The sequence below is a fragment of the Scyliorhinus canicula genome, chromosome 10 (genome assembly GCF_902713615.1).
Source record: "Scyliorhinus canicula chromosome 10, sScyCan1.1, whole genome shotgun sequence".
NCBI lineage: Eukaryota > Metazoa > Chordata > Chondrichthyes > Carcharhiniformes > Scyliorhinidae > Scyliorhinus > Scyliorhinus canicula.
Genome location: NC_052155.1, coordinates 93383657 through 93397307, shown reverse-complemented (window position 1 = coordinate 93397307; position 13651 = coordinate 93383657). Strand labels below are relative to the sequence as shown.

The 13651-nt window shown below is 42.7% G+C and overlaps 1 protein-coding gene across 4 annotated transcripts in view; it reads left to right on the top strand.

The window, feature by feature from the left end:
• The window catches only part of atp6v1h (ATPase H+ transporting V1 subunit H), a 141926-nt gene that overhangs the window by 21509 nt on the left and 106766 nt on the right, over nt 1-13651 (top strand). For all 4 annotated transcript variants that reach the window (XM_038809353.1, XM_038809352.1, XM_038809351.1 and 1 more), the window contains exon 5: nt 4530-4643. In XM_038809353.1, coding sequence (XP_038665281.1) covers nt 4530-4643 — 114 coding nt within the window. The remainder of the gene's footprint in view (nt 1-4529; nt 4644-13651) is intronic.

The following is a 13651-nucleotide window of genomic DNA, read 5'->3' as shown; positions in this document are numbered from 1 at the left end:
TGTCCTCGCTGGGTGTGATCCAGGTAAACAAACCTAATGACTCATTTAAATATGGGTGCTGCATTGCCACCTGGGAGTCACCACCCGCGCCGAATTGCCTCGTCTCCACAAGCAGAGACCAAACGTGTTGGCCACTCTAGCGTCTCGGAGGCCATTGGAGCCCCCAGGTTGGCACTGCCAAGCGGCGGGCCTGAGGGGGGGGGGCCATGCCCATGAAAGGGTGGGGGGGTTTATGAGGGGGCTTCATACAGGTTGGAGATGGGTTGAAAGGGTGGGGGCCTCAGCGACCCCATCAATGCCCATGTCTGCGGGAGAAGCATGTCTGTAGGTGGGAGCTCACTTGGAGATTGGGACATCCTTTCAAAATGGTGCTTGACCCCTGAGGAACCTGTCTCGTCGATGGGTTCAACTGTGGGCGGGACAGTGAGAAACTCCTCAACTCTGTCGGTCCAAAACAAATGTGTTTGTCTGGATCTCGCTCAACAAGCCAGCAGGAAAAACCCCACCAAACGAGCCCAAAATGACGTAGTAAATTTTTGGGATGATTCATGCCCATATCTTCTGTTCTAGCTCAAAATATCAACCATTCTTCTTAGTAACTATTTGGGGAGGATCAACAGAAAATGAAAATAGATTATTTCATCGAGCCATCTTCATTCTTATACTTTTATCTTTCAATGTTTCATTCCCACTAACTTCTGAGACTCTTGTGAAAGGTACTTGTGGAACTCATTCCTTTCTGTGAATTCTAATCATTTGTTCATCACTGAGTCTGGTCACCCAATTTCCCAGTTTATCCTCTCTGCTTTTGAACAGTGGTATTATGTTGGCTCATTTGCAGTCATTGACAACTTTATTGGTATCTAAGGTGATCGAAACATTTGTGTTCAGAGGCTTTTCTGTCATTTCTCCTGGTTCCTTTAAATTACTTTGGTCCGTGCCTTTATGGCTGATGTTTTTTTAACCCCCCCCCCCCCCCCCAGATCTAATTTCTTTTATACAGTGCATTCATCCTTTAATAAATCTATATCCTTCTATTGTCAATAATAAAAATCTAATATTTTATGTAGCTGCTATTCCTTTTATCCTTCACAGCCAGATTTTCCTCGCTGCTTGCATCCTACCATTTGTTCTACCACTACTAACTTTAGAAAAAAATTATATGCTCAAAAGAGCCTTTGCTTTTTCTTTTTTTCAACCTGGATTGTGCTTGTGCTTTAGAAATAGTGGGTGAGGCTTGCAATGCTCATCATTATTAGAGTGTAAATCGGTCAGCAACAGCCGATAATTTCACTTGTGCAGTTAAACAGGGAAATTAGGCAGTTGTTGTTTGGGTTACCGTGCTCCTCCAGAAACGACACTCTACTCATCTAGCTGAGAGACTCCGCATTGAAATACACAAAACTGTAATGCTGCTCTGCTTAGTGCTCACACATATCATGAAAAAGTTATGCCTTGTCCATCCTGGTTTCAGGTCATTTTTAACAGCATGATGAGTCTTGAGTTACTGACAAAATTGACGTTTATAAGTATTGAGATTTTAATTTGTGTTGTATTTTTTTTTCTTAATCCTATATTTTTTTCACTGTCACCCTTAACTGATTTGACATTGAATTAAATATTCTAACTGACCCTTCCTGACGACATTGGTCATTAATGATTCTTTGATCTGATTGGTTAAGGAGATGCATAATTGCTTGCTCTGTTACAAGATTCCTACTTGCCATGTCACTAGGTGTTTCCACCATGCTCCATTGTAGATTCCCACAGTGTAATGAACAGCTGGCCGTGTTTGTTCACTGTTGAGAGCAGAATCTAGCCCTTTATCCAGCTTTCTATTAAGAAATGTGAACTTACCTTATTTTGGGTGGAGGTTCAGGATTGCCATTTCCCATAAGGGCTCTAGCACATGCTCAGCCTTTGGTGTTCTTGCTGAAGGCTGCAGAGGTTGGGCAGCTTGGCTGTTTGCTGATGATGGCACTGTGGGCAATTTCCTTGTGCTGGGTATCGTTCAAAAAAGGCTCGTTTAAATTGCTAATGTTGGATGGTTCTGTCAGGGTTTGACCAATGCTTACTCTGAAAAATTTAGGAGAATTAAAATCTCTTCTAATATCTGGGTAACAATTGTAGACACCAGGCCGATTGATTGATTTTTTTTTTTTTTCATTTGGTCATTCTTTTGTGAATACCTTCTCCCTGTCAATTTTGCTGAGCTCTTTAAACTTAGGAGCTTTATGGCAGCTAGTGCAATAAATGGGGGACATGGCCTTCTTGAATTGGCTAGAGCTGGTCTGCGCTGGGGCCTGCAAGGAGGCTTTTTTTTGATGCAGGCCCCAGCAGATCTGGCCATCGGATGTTTCAGTGCAGTTTTCAAGACAAGGTAAGTGTGTAATATATTCTTCTAATTCCTGTACACCTTCACTTTCTGACACTAGTCCGAAGTTATGGCTCATTGAATAGAAAAGCAGGGAGATTATTCTGAACCACATAAAGTTCTGGTTTGACCACCGTTCTAGCATTGTGGTCCAGCTCTGGTTTCATGTTAAGAAATTTAAGAAGGATGTGAAGATCTTTTGAGAGTCAGAAGAAGTTTATCACGATGGTTCTTCTCGGCATAAAATAGTTTTGAGGTGAATTTTGATAGAGATATACATGATTATGACAGATTTAGATAAGGTGGATGACAGTAAATCTATTCCCATTTGCTGATTCTGCAAGCGTCTAGGGGACCCAGAGGGGGGAAAAAATGGTGCAGTGTGTGGGAAGCTCCTTGCCTATAAGGCAACTGAAACAATCAATGATTAAATTAAATGGGCACAGGCTGGAAATAAATTTCCAGGGCTCTGGGGATAGAAGAGGGGGAATGGGACTGACCAGATTGCTGTACAGGGAGTAATCATGTACTCGACAAAATGAATAATAATAATCTTTATTGCTGTCACAAGTATTAACACTGCAATGAAGTTAGTAAAAATTCCCTCGCGCCACACTCTACGGCACCTGTTTGGATACATTGGGGGAGAATTCAGAAGGTCCAATTCACCTAACAAACATTCCTTTTGGGACTTGTGGGAGGAACTGGCGCATCTGGAGGGCACCGACGCAGACGCGGGGAGAACGTGCAAACAGCAACCCAAGTGGGAAACGGGAGCTGTGAAGCAACAGTGCTAACCATTGGGCTACTGTGCAGCGCCTCATCTTATGTTGTAATTCTCCTTTTGTGCTGTAATTCCCTCCTTTCATGCTGTAATGCCTGACTGTAACTGCAAGTAGGTGTTTAGTATTTAGCAGTGATAGTGAAGGGAACTGGCATTTACTTGTGTTGTGAAGTTTTGTAACACGGGAGAATGATCCTGGGGTTTGTGCAGAGGGGACTGAGTGGATCAATACTGGAGGCCGCAATATAACCAAATTGGAACTCTGTCCCAAAGCGAGCGTGCTTATCTGCATTTTTCCCGGAGTTTGCAGCGTCGAGAAACACCCGCTATCTGCGTGACATCAGGTTAGATACGGAGCTTCAGCGGGGAGCGTGCAGCCGAGGAGTCCTCTCACCCAAACTCCTCAGTGCAGGGAGAGATCGGGACGCCATTTAAAAATGGCGTCCCCATATCTTGATCCCTGGCCAAGCCCCAACGCACTAATCCCGCGCAGGGCACTCCCTGGCCTGAACCCCACCACGTAATAAATGCCAGTTGGCATCCTGGCAGTGCCACAAGGGCACCTGGCAGTGACAGGCTAACACCCATGTGGCACTGCCCAGGTGTATGGGTGGCATAGTGGTGTCATCCTGCCCAGAGGGCATGCACCTTCGGGGGCCTGCAATCCCCTTAGAGACTCTCTCAATTGCCGTTCCATCAGGTCCCTGTTTGTGAAGAATTGTACTGAAAGGCACTCGCCCGACGTCCCCAGTCCCCGAGGGGCTTGGATCCCAACGCCTTTGTTATATCTTGGGAATATTAATAATAATAACCTTTTTATTGTCGTAAGTATGAAGTTATTGTGGAAAGCCCCTAGTTGCCAGATTACGGTGTCTGTTCGGGTAAGCTGGTACGGGAATTAAACCCGCACTGCTGGCCTTTTTCTGCATTATAAACTAGCTGTCTAGCCCACTGAGCTAAACCAGCCCCATATTAGAGTATGACTCGCTGTCTCATTCCGATATCTAGATATGCTAAAAAGTGATCCCGCCCACAGTGGGCAGGCTTCACATTGCAACATCTCGCAAGAATGAGTTGGATCTTGAGGCATGGCGAGCCGAGTAGATCCTGGAAGTGGTTATTGGCCACTGGCCACATTGTGCCGCTTTTAAAAATAAATTTAGAATATCTAATTATTTTTTTCCAATTAAGGGGCAATTTAGCATGGGTTGTGGGGGTGAGACCACGCTGACACTGGGACGTTGCGCTCTTTTAAGGTGTAGCGTGACCGGTAGATTGTGCCCATAGGGTCAAGTTTTTACTTTCACTTTCTGCCTAAATGTCTTCTGGTTGATATGTGTTGATGTTATAAATGGTATTTGTTTTAAACAGGAAAACCACCAACGAGTCAACATTTTCTTTGATTACGCCAAAAAGACCAAGAATACTGCCTGGTCATACTTTTTACCAATGTTGAATCGACAGGATCTATTTACTGTCCATATGGTGAGTGAAGTGTGTTGTGACTGATTTGATTGATTTGATTATAAAAAAAATGCTTCTGAGTAAATGCCGAGAACAATAAGAACTTTTTAATTGCTCATAATTTGATTGATTTCCTATCCCTCGTGGACTTGTATAGGTTGAGTTTTTAGATCTCTCCACAGCTGTAACATGTTGCCAGTGGAGTTCTGACATGAGCTCAGCTTACCCCCTCTACCTCAAAGCAATTTTTCTTTGAGCACTTAACACAAACTATAGAGCTTTGACTAAGTTTGCTTGGTTTTGCAAAAATCATATGCTAAGCATGGTCACAAATCCTTTTCATAATTTAAAAAAAAATCTAGTGTATCCAATAAATTTTTTCCAATTAAGGGGCAATTTAGCGTGGCCATTCCACCTACCCTGCACATCTTTGGGTTGTGGGCAAAACCCACGCAAACACGGGGAGAATGTGCAAACTCCACACGGACAGTGACCCAGAGCCGGGATCGAACCTGGGACCTCAGTGCCGTGAGGCTGCAGGGTGAACCCACTGCGCCACCGTGCTGCCCTTTTCATAATATAATGCTGATAGGCTTACCTTGAAAGATAAGTGGCAAAAGGTGTCGAGGGGACAGGAGGAAATACTTTTTTTACGAGAAGGGTAGTGGGGGTCTGGAATTAACTGCCCGAGTTAGTGATGGAGATCCTAAATTATTTTAAAAGGTACCTGGATCTGCACCTTGAGTGCTCTAAGCAGCAGGGCTATGGACCGGGTCCAGGAAGGTGATGGTGGAATGGCCTGCTATGCTGTAATGGTTCTGTGATTCTATATGGTATTTTTCCTGTTATAAGGTCTCATTAATACTACATTAGCTCTGGCTATTCTTTCTTGTCAGTAGGAAGGTTTTCTGCTCCTTGAATTAGAATTCCTTAATTTATATTGTTCGGTCCCGTTTTGAAAGAGATTTATAATATTTAGTGGCTGTTATTGTTGCATGTGGTTTTAGCTTTTTAAAAAAAAATAATAATTTTTTATTCCCGTTCAGTTCTTGGTTTGTATGTAAGAACTCAATTCCGCTTGGGCTAATTTGAGTTGATACCTAGCTTGGGCCAGACAATGACTTCAATTAAGGGAAAATATGGTCAGCTATCTCTAATCACTTTTATTAAAGAGTGAGTTGGAGAAAGAAAGCACACAGCTGGCAATATCAGTTGGTTTAAATATATGCAGAACAAAATACCCAAGATATTTGGGAATTCAAATGGAGATGAACATTTCAAGGATTTTTTTTTGCCCTTTTACTTTAGCTCAGTCGCTTGGATTGATATTTCTTGGAACAAATTCCTTGGACCGTGGCTTTTGTGAAATAAGCACAAATTTTAAGCTCCTTTTCTGCGATACCCCATGTTAATGACACTGGCAATTTTACACTTAAGATAAATGCAAATTTCTACTGATGCTGGAATCTGAGTAAAAACAAAGTGCTGGACAATCTCAGCAGGTCTGACAGCATCTGTGGAGAGAGAACGGAGCTAACGTTTCATCAGGATGAATCTTTATCAAAGCACTGCTAGCTGCAATTTGAAAGTAAGCTTGTGGAGATTCATTAATATAATGTAAGAATAAAATACGGATGCTGAAAATCTAAATAGCAAATATTTGAAAACCAGCATCTGAGTAGAATGGACCAGATTATTTGGGTTTGTGGACCATTTATCAGATTAATTTGTCTGTTATTTCCACAGCTACTGTAGGGACAGTCAGCATGAGTTTGAAGTGCTGGTCATGCTTGCTTGGCTAATTTATTTAACGTGTGCAAGGAAATGAACAAGCGTGTAGGTAAAGGATATGCAGCAGGTGTAACGTTTTGGACTTGGAAAAACATTGGGCCATGGCATTGAAGTGGCAGCTATGCTGTATGTATTTGTGTTCGAGATACATAAATGATATAGGCACAATGTGTTAAATAATTTGGCTGATGCAAGTTGATGCCAGGCAAATAATGGAGAAGAGTGCAAGGGACCAGAAGGTTGAAAACTGCCTAGGGGAGTTAGTAAATATGTGGCAAATAAGTTCAACATTTATAAATATGAAGCAGCACATCGTAGGTAAAACAAACACATTTATAAAGCAACATAAATTTATTAAGCACCTTGCCATCAGTAAATTACTTTTATTGACTTAAGAAATGTTCTCATTGATTAATCTCTTTGGCAAAATTCTCAAAGGTACTTCCAAATGCAAGTAGAAGTAAACAACTGGAAGGCAAAAAATAAGGCCATTGAAAGCCAGGAGTTGATTAATCAAGGTCATTGGGTAAACCGAGGTGTTCTGGATGTGGTTTTGGATACTTTTTTTCTGTGGAATATGTGTGTGTTATATATGATTTGCGGAGAAGCTAGTCTCTGACTCCAAATGCACACTCGCCTGTTAAACAGTGTGGTACAGGAGTGCTGTTTTCATTGTCATGTTCAGGGAAAGCTCCCACAGTGCAATTGGAGAAACAGAACACAAAGTTATGTTGAAGCTGTGTTGTTAAGTTGCCAGAAGTTCCATGTTCCTCGCCTTATTAGACTTACCCTTGTTGCTGTGCTCCCCACACCTCTATAAATATCTGGACTGTTGAAGACCTGAAAAGTTCTAATGAAGATTTACGATAACAGCAGGGATGACAGTAATGAAGCTTGTAGAAACTTGGGCAATATCCGTGAATATAAGGAGCGATCTTTTTTTTTAAAGAAGATACAGTGCAGAAGGAGGCCATTTGCCCAATCGAGTCTGCACCAACCCACTTAAGTCCTCATTTCCACCCTATCCCTGTAATGCAATAACCCCATCTAACCTTTTTTTGGTCACTAAGGGCAATTTATCATGGCCAATCCACCTAACCTGCACGTCTTTGGACTGTGGGAGGAACCGGAGCACCCGGAGGAAACCCACGCAGACACTGGGAGAACGTGCAGACTCTACACAGTGACCGAACCTGGGACCCTGGCACTGTGAAGCCACAGTGCTAATCACTTGTGCTGCCCATCTAGTAATGAAATAATGCAATTATTTCCATTGGTTGATGAATTTATCATTAAATGACATAGTTTGGATTAGTGCTAAAAAGCATGAAGGTTAGAAGGACTTTTTCACTGCGAAAGGTTATTAATGGGAAGCTAGTAGAGTTTTCACAAAGTTTTGTTTCCATTTACTATTTCACTGTCCAGAGGTGCTCCAAGGCAGACGTTTCTCCTTCCTGAGGGTTCCACTCTGATGCTTATGGATTTCTGCAGATGACTAAAATTGTACGGCAGTGTTCCATTTCCCAGGACCTCCAATTACATTTCAGTTTTCCAGACAAGAGGAGGACTGAACTTCAATACTCAAAATTGCTGTTAGCAACTGCCATTGAACAAATAGTTTCTGGTCAGAAAAAGCTTCATGCGTTCTTCAAGCACACATTTATATCAATTGAAAGGTGTAGTTGAATAGACTCTGCACATCGTGCAACTGGGTAATGGACTTGCTCTAAACTTTAAAATTAATACTGCGACATATGAATCAAACAAACACAAAAACTCTGCACTTGCAGAGCAAGACACTGTCATTTGACTTGATGCTGGAATTGCGTTTCACAGTGTCACTTTTCTCAGACAAATATGGTTGATTGTCTTCACCTGATTATGGATGTATTGTCACTCAGATAAACATGCAGCCAGTCTCCGGCTGTTAAATTTATTCAAGGAGCTTTATTTTAATCTGTTTTCCGAACAGTTCACCTTCCTGTGAGAAGGCCCAATGTGTTGCAGATGAAATATTGCATATTTTTTGAGGTGGAAATGAAATGTGGGTACATTGTTCTCTCAATATGTTTGATTTAAAGATATTTCCAGGGGCTGGTTTAGCTCACAAGGCTAAATCGCTGGCTTTTAAAGCAGACCAAGCAGGCCAGCAGCACGGTTCCCGTACCAGCCTCCCCGGACAGGCGCCGGAATGTGGCGACTAGGGGCTTTTCACAGTAACTTCATTGAAGCCTACTCGTGACAATAAGCGATTTTCATTTCATTTCATCGTGTCATAACATCACCCACTTTAAGTTTTTATATCACCCGCTATGAGACATTATTTGAGTTAGCGGTGGCATTATTTGCCCATAGTTCATTACACAGCGCTCTTGTCTGAGCAATTACTGCAAGTTTTAATATCAAGGTTACACATCTGTTGAGTTTCTATTATGATTGTGCAGTGGGGAAAAAACACTGTTAGCCTGAATGGTCAAGGTTGATTGTAGGTGGTTTTATTTAGTGAACAGTGCCTTTTGGTAAGGTTAGAGATTCAGATACTGTGTTTCTGCCTGAAAGCAAGCTGCCTGTGCATTTGAAAGAGTGCTCATGTTCAAATAGATTGAATTATTTATCTCTGGATGTTTTTTCTTGAAATATTTGTCTTTCTTACATATTTGAAAAGGCTAATTGTTGCTTTTCTTTTACACCTGCTCCAATTTTGTTCCTGATTGCTTTTTTCTTTGATTTCAGTTATTTTATTGAGATAATGATAGTAGTGCCTACTTTTTAATCTGGTTGTTAATTTATAATGCCTTGAATTTTTTTTGACTGAGATATAGTTCTTCACTTTAAGCGGAACATGGGTTAATGTGAACAATGTTCTTGTTATCCAGAAGCTTATTGTGTATGATTGCATTGACATCATAGCCGTAAGTGCAAAGATAGCTCCCCCCCCCCCCCCCCCCCCCCCCCCCCCCCCCAACTCCTCTGGCACTTGCTCCTCATTTGAGCATCTCCTCGCTTTAAAAATAATAATTCATACCACCTTCCCAGGTACGAAAAACATTTTCCAACCGAGATGTCTTCACTGTTTTTATCCCTCAGCCACTACACTCTATAAACTTCTCATGCTTGGTGATTTCATAATATTCACTGTCCTCTTATCCTCCCAAAATGTCTCCCTCCAAGTAAACTCCCAAGACCTATACACAGCTACCTTTGTGACATTGCCATTGTGTGATTTCAATTACAGAAGGTCATTTCTGATCATTATTTTATTGCTCCTCAACCACATTCCCATTCTATGCCACAAGCCTACCTCCTGTACCCATCTCTGGAAAGGCTATATCCCAATCCACTCAACGTCACTTTCAAAATACCAACCATCCAACATTTGGCTCTTCGTTTGCTGTAACATTTCTGACGCTATTGATTTACTTAACCATGTTGCCACATTCACATTTTGGTCCTATTCCCCAATAAACCATTATTCTCCCTCACCCTGAACATTTCCCCCTGGTATGGCCCTCCATTTCTGCTCACTTAATCTAAAGGCATGCAGACCTGAAAGGATATGGTGGCCAACTTGTTTCGCTATCCACGAGATCTGTCTGGACCACTGAAAACATTACCAAGCTCAAACTCATCAGCTAAAATGCTCACCTTTTCCCAGAATCATCCTGGAATGTACTGAAGTTAAAACTCACCACTATTCTTAGAATTCCCCCTATAAAAAAAAAGGTTGATATTCTAAATGGTGAACAGGGATTCTCACCCCCTGACTCCAGTGCAGGCTTCTGTGGGTGCCATTCAGGTCAAACTATCTTTTCAAGTTATCCCCCGGTATAACCCATACCTTCACCGAAGAATTTTACCTACTTACCCCTTAATAGCATTGATGTCCTGGGTCCTGCGTTATTAAGGAAGTGAAGTAAGCTAATAACCACTTTTTCAGGTTAAGTTATTTTTATTATTATATTTTTTCTTTTAAAAGCTGCAAACACTTTCTTTACAGAAAGGAAAAAAGATCTTGCTTCTGGCTGCTGGTTGCTTCAGGCCCACCTTGGCAATCGATCTTCTTAAAATCTGGTGGTCTTGAGTTGTATTCGCTGGTTAACTCGGTTGCTGTGTCCTGTTCTTCCCATGCACCGAGCTGTGAGAGCTGGCTCTGCTAGCTATCTCTAAGCTGACTCTGACTTCTGTTTAAATTCTAGTCTTCCTTAGATGTATACCTGTTTAAACTTGGCTGCTTGCCTTGTCTTTCCCATGACCGAGCTTTCTCTCTCTCTCTCTCTCTGAGTTCTCCTCCCCTTCTCTCCTGTTGCTGGTTTCCTCTGTCCTCTGTTGCTGCTCCCTGGGTTTATATTCTCTTTCTGAGAGTTATTAAGTTTTAACGACTTTATTGTAAATGGGCTTGTTTCACTTTGATAGTTTAAAAGTATCTTTGATGTAAGCATCTTACTACAACTAATTATTCATTTTGGGCATATCGTCTCCTCTCAGATCTGATTAAAAATGCTTTGGTTTCAATAGTTAACTTTTATTTCTGTGATTTCGAATCGTTTAATTTTCCAATTGTCCCCAGCTCATAACTTTGCCTTTGATTTTGACTTACATGATGTTTCTCGTAGACAGGTCGTCTCCAATTTTCTTTTAATTGTTTGATGTTCATAGAATTTTACACTTTAAAATTGACACCAAATTTGACTGAGTATCTTCCATCCTTTCCAGCTGTTTACTAAGAGAGTTTATTTCAATTAAGGTGTGAAACTTTGCTTTTAGCGGTATGCTAAAATTTAACTTGGTTATGACTTGAAAGACTTGCCTGTTTTAAACATTCGTCACTTAATGCAATTGAAACTCTCATCCATGCTTTTTCAGATGCTTCCTGAGATAGTTACATTCCATGAAGGTGTGAGCCATTGTTTTAGCTTACCACATGAGACTGGTGTGTTTGATTAGCCTGCTTGTGAGCAAGAATCTGCATTTTACAACCCTGCTCTTTGAAGCTGCTATGAAACTTTTGTGGGATCTTTCCCTGTACCCTCTCAAACCAGATATTGCCAGACTTCCATGTTTCAAATGACACATTTTTCTGTATTTTCAAGAACAGTACTGATAACTCAGATTTCTGGTCTGCAGACTGTCACCTTTAAACTCTCTCTCTTTCTCACTCTCTCTCTTTCTCACTCTCTCTCTTTCTCACTCTCTCTCTTTCTCTCTCTCTCTCTCTCTCTCTTCTTTCTTTCTCTTTCTTTCTCTCTCCTTTCTCTCTCCTTTCTCTTTCTTTCTTTCTCCTTTCTTTCTTTCTCTTTCTTTCTTTCTTTCTTTCTCTTTCTTTCTTTCTTTCTTTCTTTCTTTCTTTCTTTCTTTCTTTCTTTCTTTCTTTCTTTCTTTCTTTCTTTCTTTCTTCTTTCTTTCTTTCTTTCTTTCTTCTTTCTTTCTTTCTTTCTTTCTTTCTTTCTTTCTTTCTTTCTTTCTTTCTTTCTTTCTTTCTTTCTTTCTTTCTTTCTTTCTTTCTTTCTTTCTTTCTTTCTTTCTTTCTTTCTTTCTTTCTTTCTTTCTTTCTTTCTTTCTTTCTTTCTTTCTCTTCTTTCTTTCTTTCTTTCTTTCTTTCTTTCTCTCTTTCTTTCTCTCTCTTTCTTTCTTTCTCTCTTTTTCTTTCTTTCTCTCTTTCTCTTTCTTTCTCTCTCTCTCGCTCCCCCTCTCGCTCTCTCGCTCCCCCTCTCGCTCCCCCTCTCGCTCTCTCGCTCCCCCTCTCGCTCTCTCGCTCCCCCTCTCGCTCCCCCTCTCGCTCTCTCGCTCCCCCTCTCGCTCTCTCGCTCCCCCTCTCGCTCTCTCGCTCGCTCTCTCGCTCCCCCTCTCTCTCTCTCTCTCTCTCTCTCTCTCTCTCGCTCCCCCTCTCTCTCTCTCTCTCTCGCTCCCCCTCTCTCTCTCTCTCTCTCGCTCCCCCTCTCTCTCTCTCTCTCTCGCTCCCCCTCTCTCTCTCTCTCTCTCTCTCGCTCCCCCTCTCTCTCTCTCTCTCTCTCGCTCCCCCTCTCTCTCTCTCTCTCTCGCTCCCCCTCTCTCTCTCTCTCGCTCCCCCTCTCTCTCTCTCTCTCTCTCGCTCCCCCTCTCTCTCTCTCTCTCGCTCCCCCTCTCTCTCTCTCTCTCTCGCTCCCCCCTCTCTCTCTCTCTCTCTCTCTCTCTCGCTCCCCCCCCTCTCTCTCTCTCTCGCTCCCCCTCTCTCTCTCTCTCTCTCTCTCTCGCTCCCCCCCTCTCTCTCTCTCTCTCTCGCTCCCCCCTCTCTCTCTCTCTCTCTCGCTCCCCCCTCTCTCTCTCTCGCTCCCCCCCTCTCTCTCTCTCGCTCCCCCCCTCTCTCTCTCTCTCTCGCTCCCCCTCTCTCTCTCTCTCTCTCGCTCCCCCCCTCTCTCTCTCTCTCTCTCTCTCTCTCTCTCTCTCTCTCGCTCCCCCTCTCTCTCTCTCTCTCTCTCTCTCTCTCGCTCCCCCTCTCTCTCTCTCTCTCGCTCCGCCTCAACTCCAACAACAAATATAAGGAAGTCATGGACTTCCTTATCAGGAAGGGTGAGGCAATAGATTAATTCTGCCTCTTCTTCCTTTCGTTAGCCAGCCTGGCAGAACTTCCTAACAGCTCCTCTTTTCCCTCGCCCCAAGCTCACTTTTTTTTAAAAAAAGTTTCTCTCTCGTCTCCTCATGCCCCGTCGAGGTTCAAGTTCTGTTATCTTTATCCTATTTCCACTAAACTGCTGCTCACCCGACTTCCCCTCCTAGCCCCGATGTTGCCAATATTGTAAATGGCATTATCGATCCTTTAAATCTGCTGCCAACCCTCTCCTCAAGAAACCAACCCTTGACCCCTCGGTCCTTTCAAAGTACCATCCCATCTCTAACCTCTCTTCTGGCCTCTCCAGAATCGTCACTTCCCAAATCTGAGATCAACTCTCAGAACTCCATAATTGATTCCCTCCAATCATGCTCCGCCCCGACTGTACCAAAACGGCTCTTGCCAAAGTTAACAAATAGGGACTAACAAAAGTGAACACCACTCCTCTTCTACTTTAATCTGTCTGCATCTTTGACAAGGTTGACCACACCATTCTCCTCCAACGCCCTTCCACTTTGTCCAACAGGGTGGACTTGCTCTCACATGGTCCCATTAGCTAGAGAATGATTTTTCATGGTTTCTTTTCCAGGTCCAGCGCTAGTGCCTCTTGTGGCGCTCTCCTATTTCTCATCTACATGCTGCCCTTGATGAC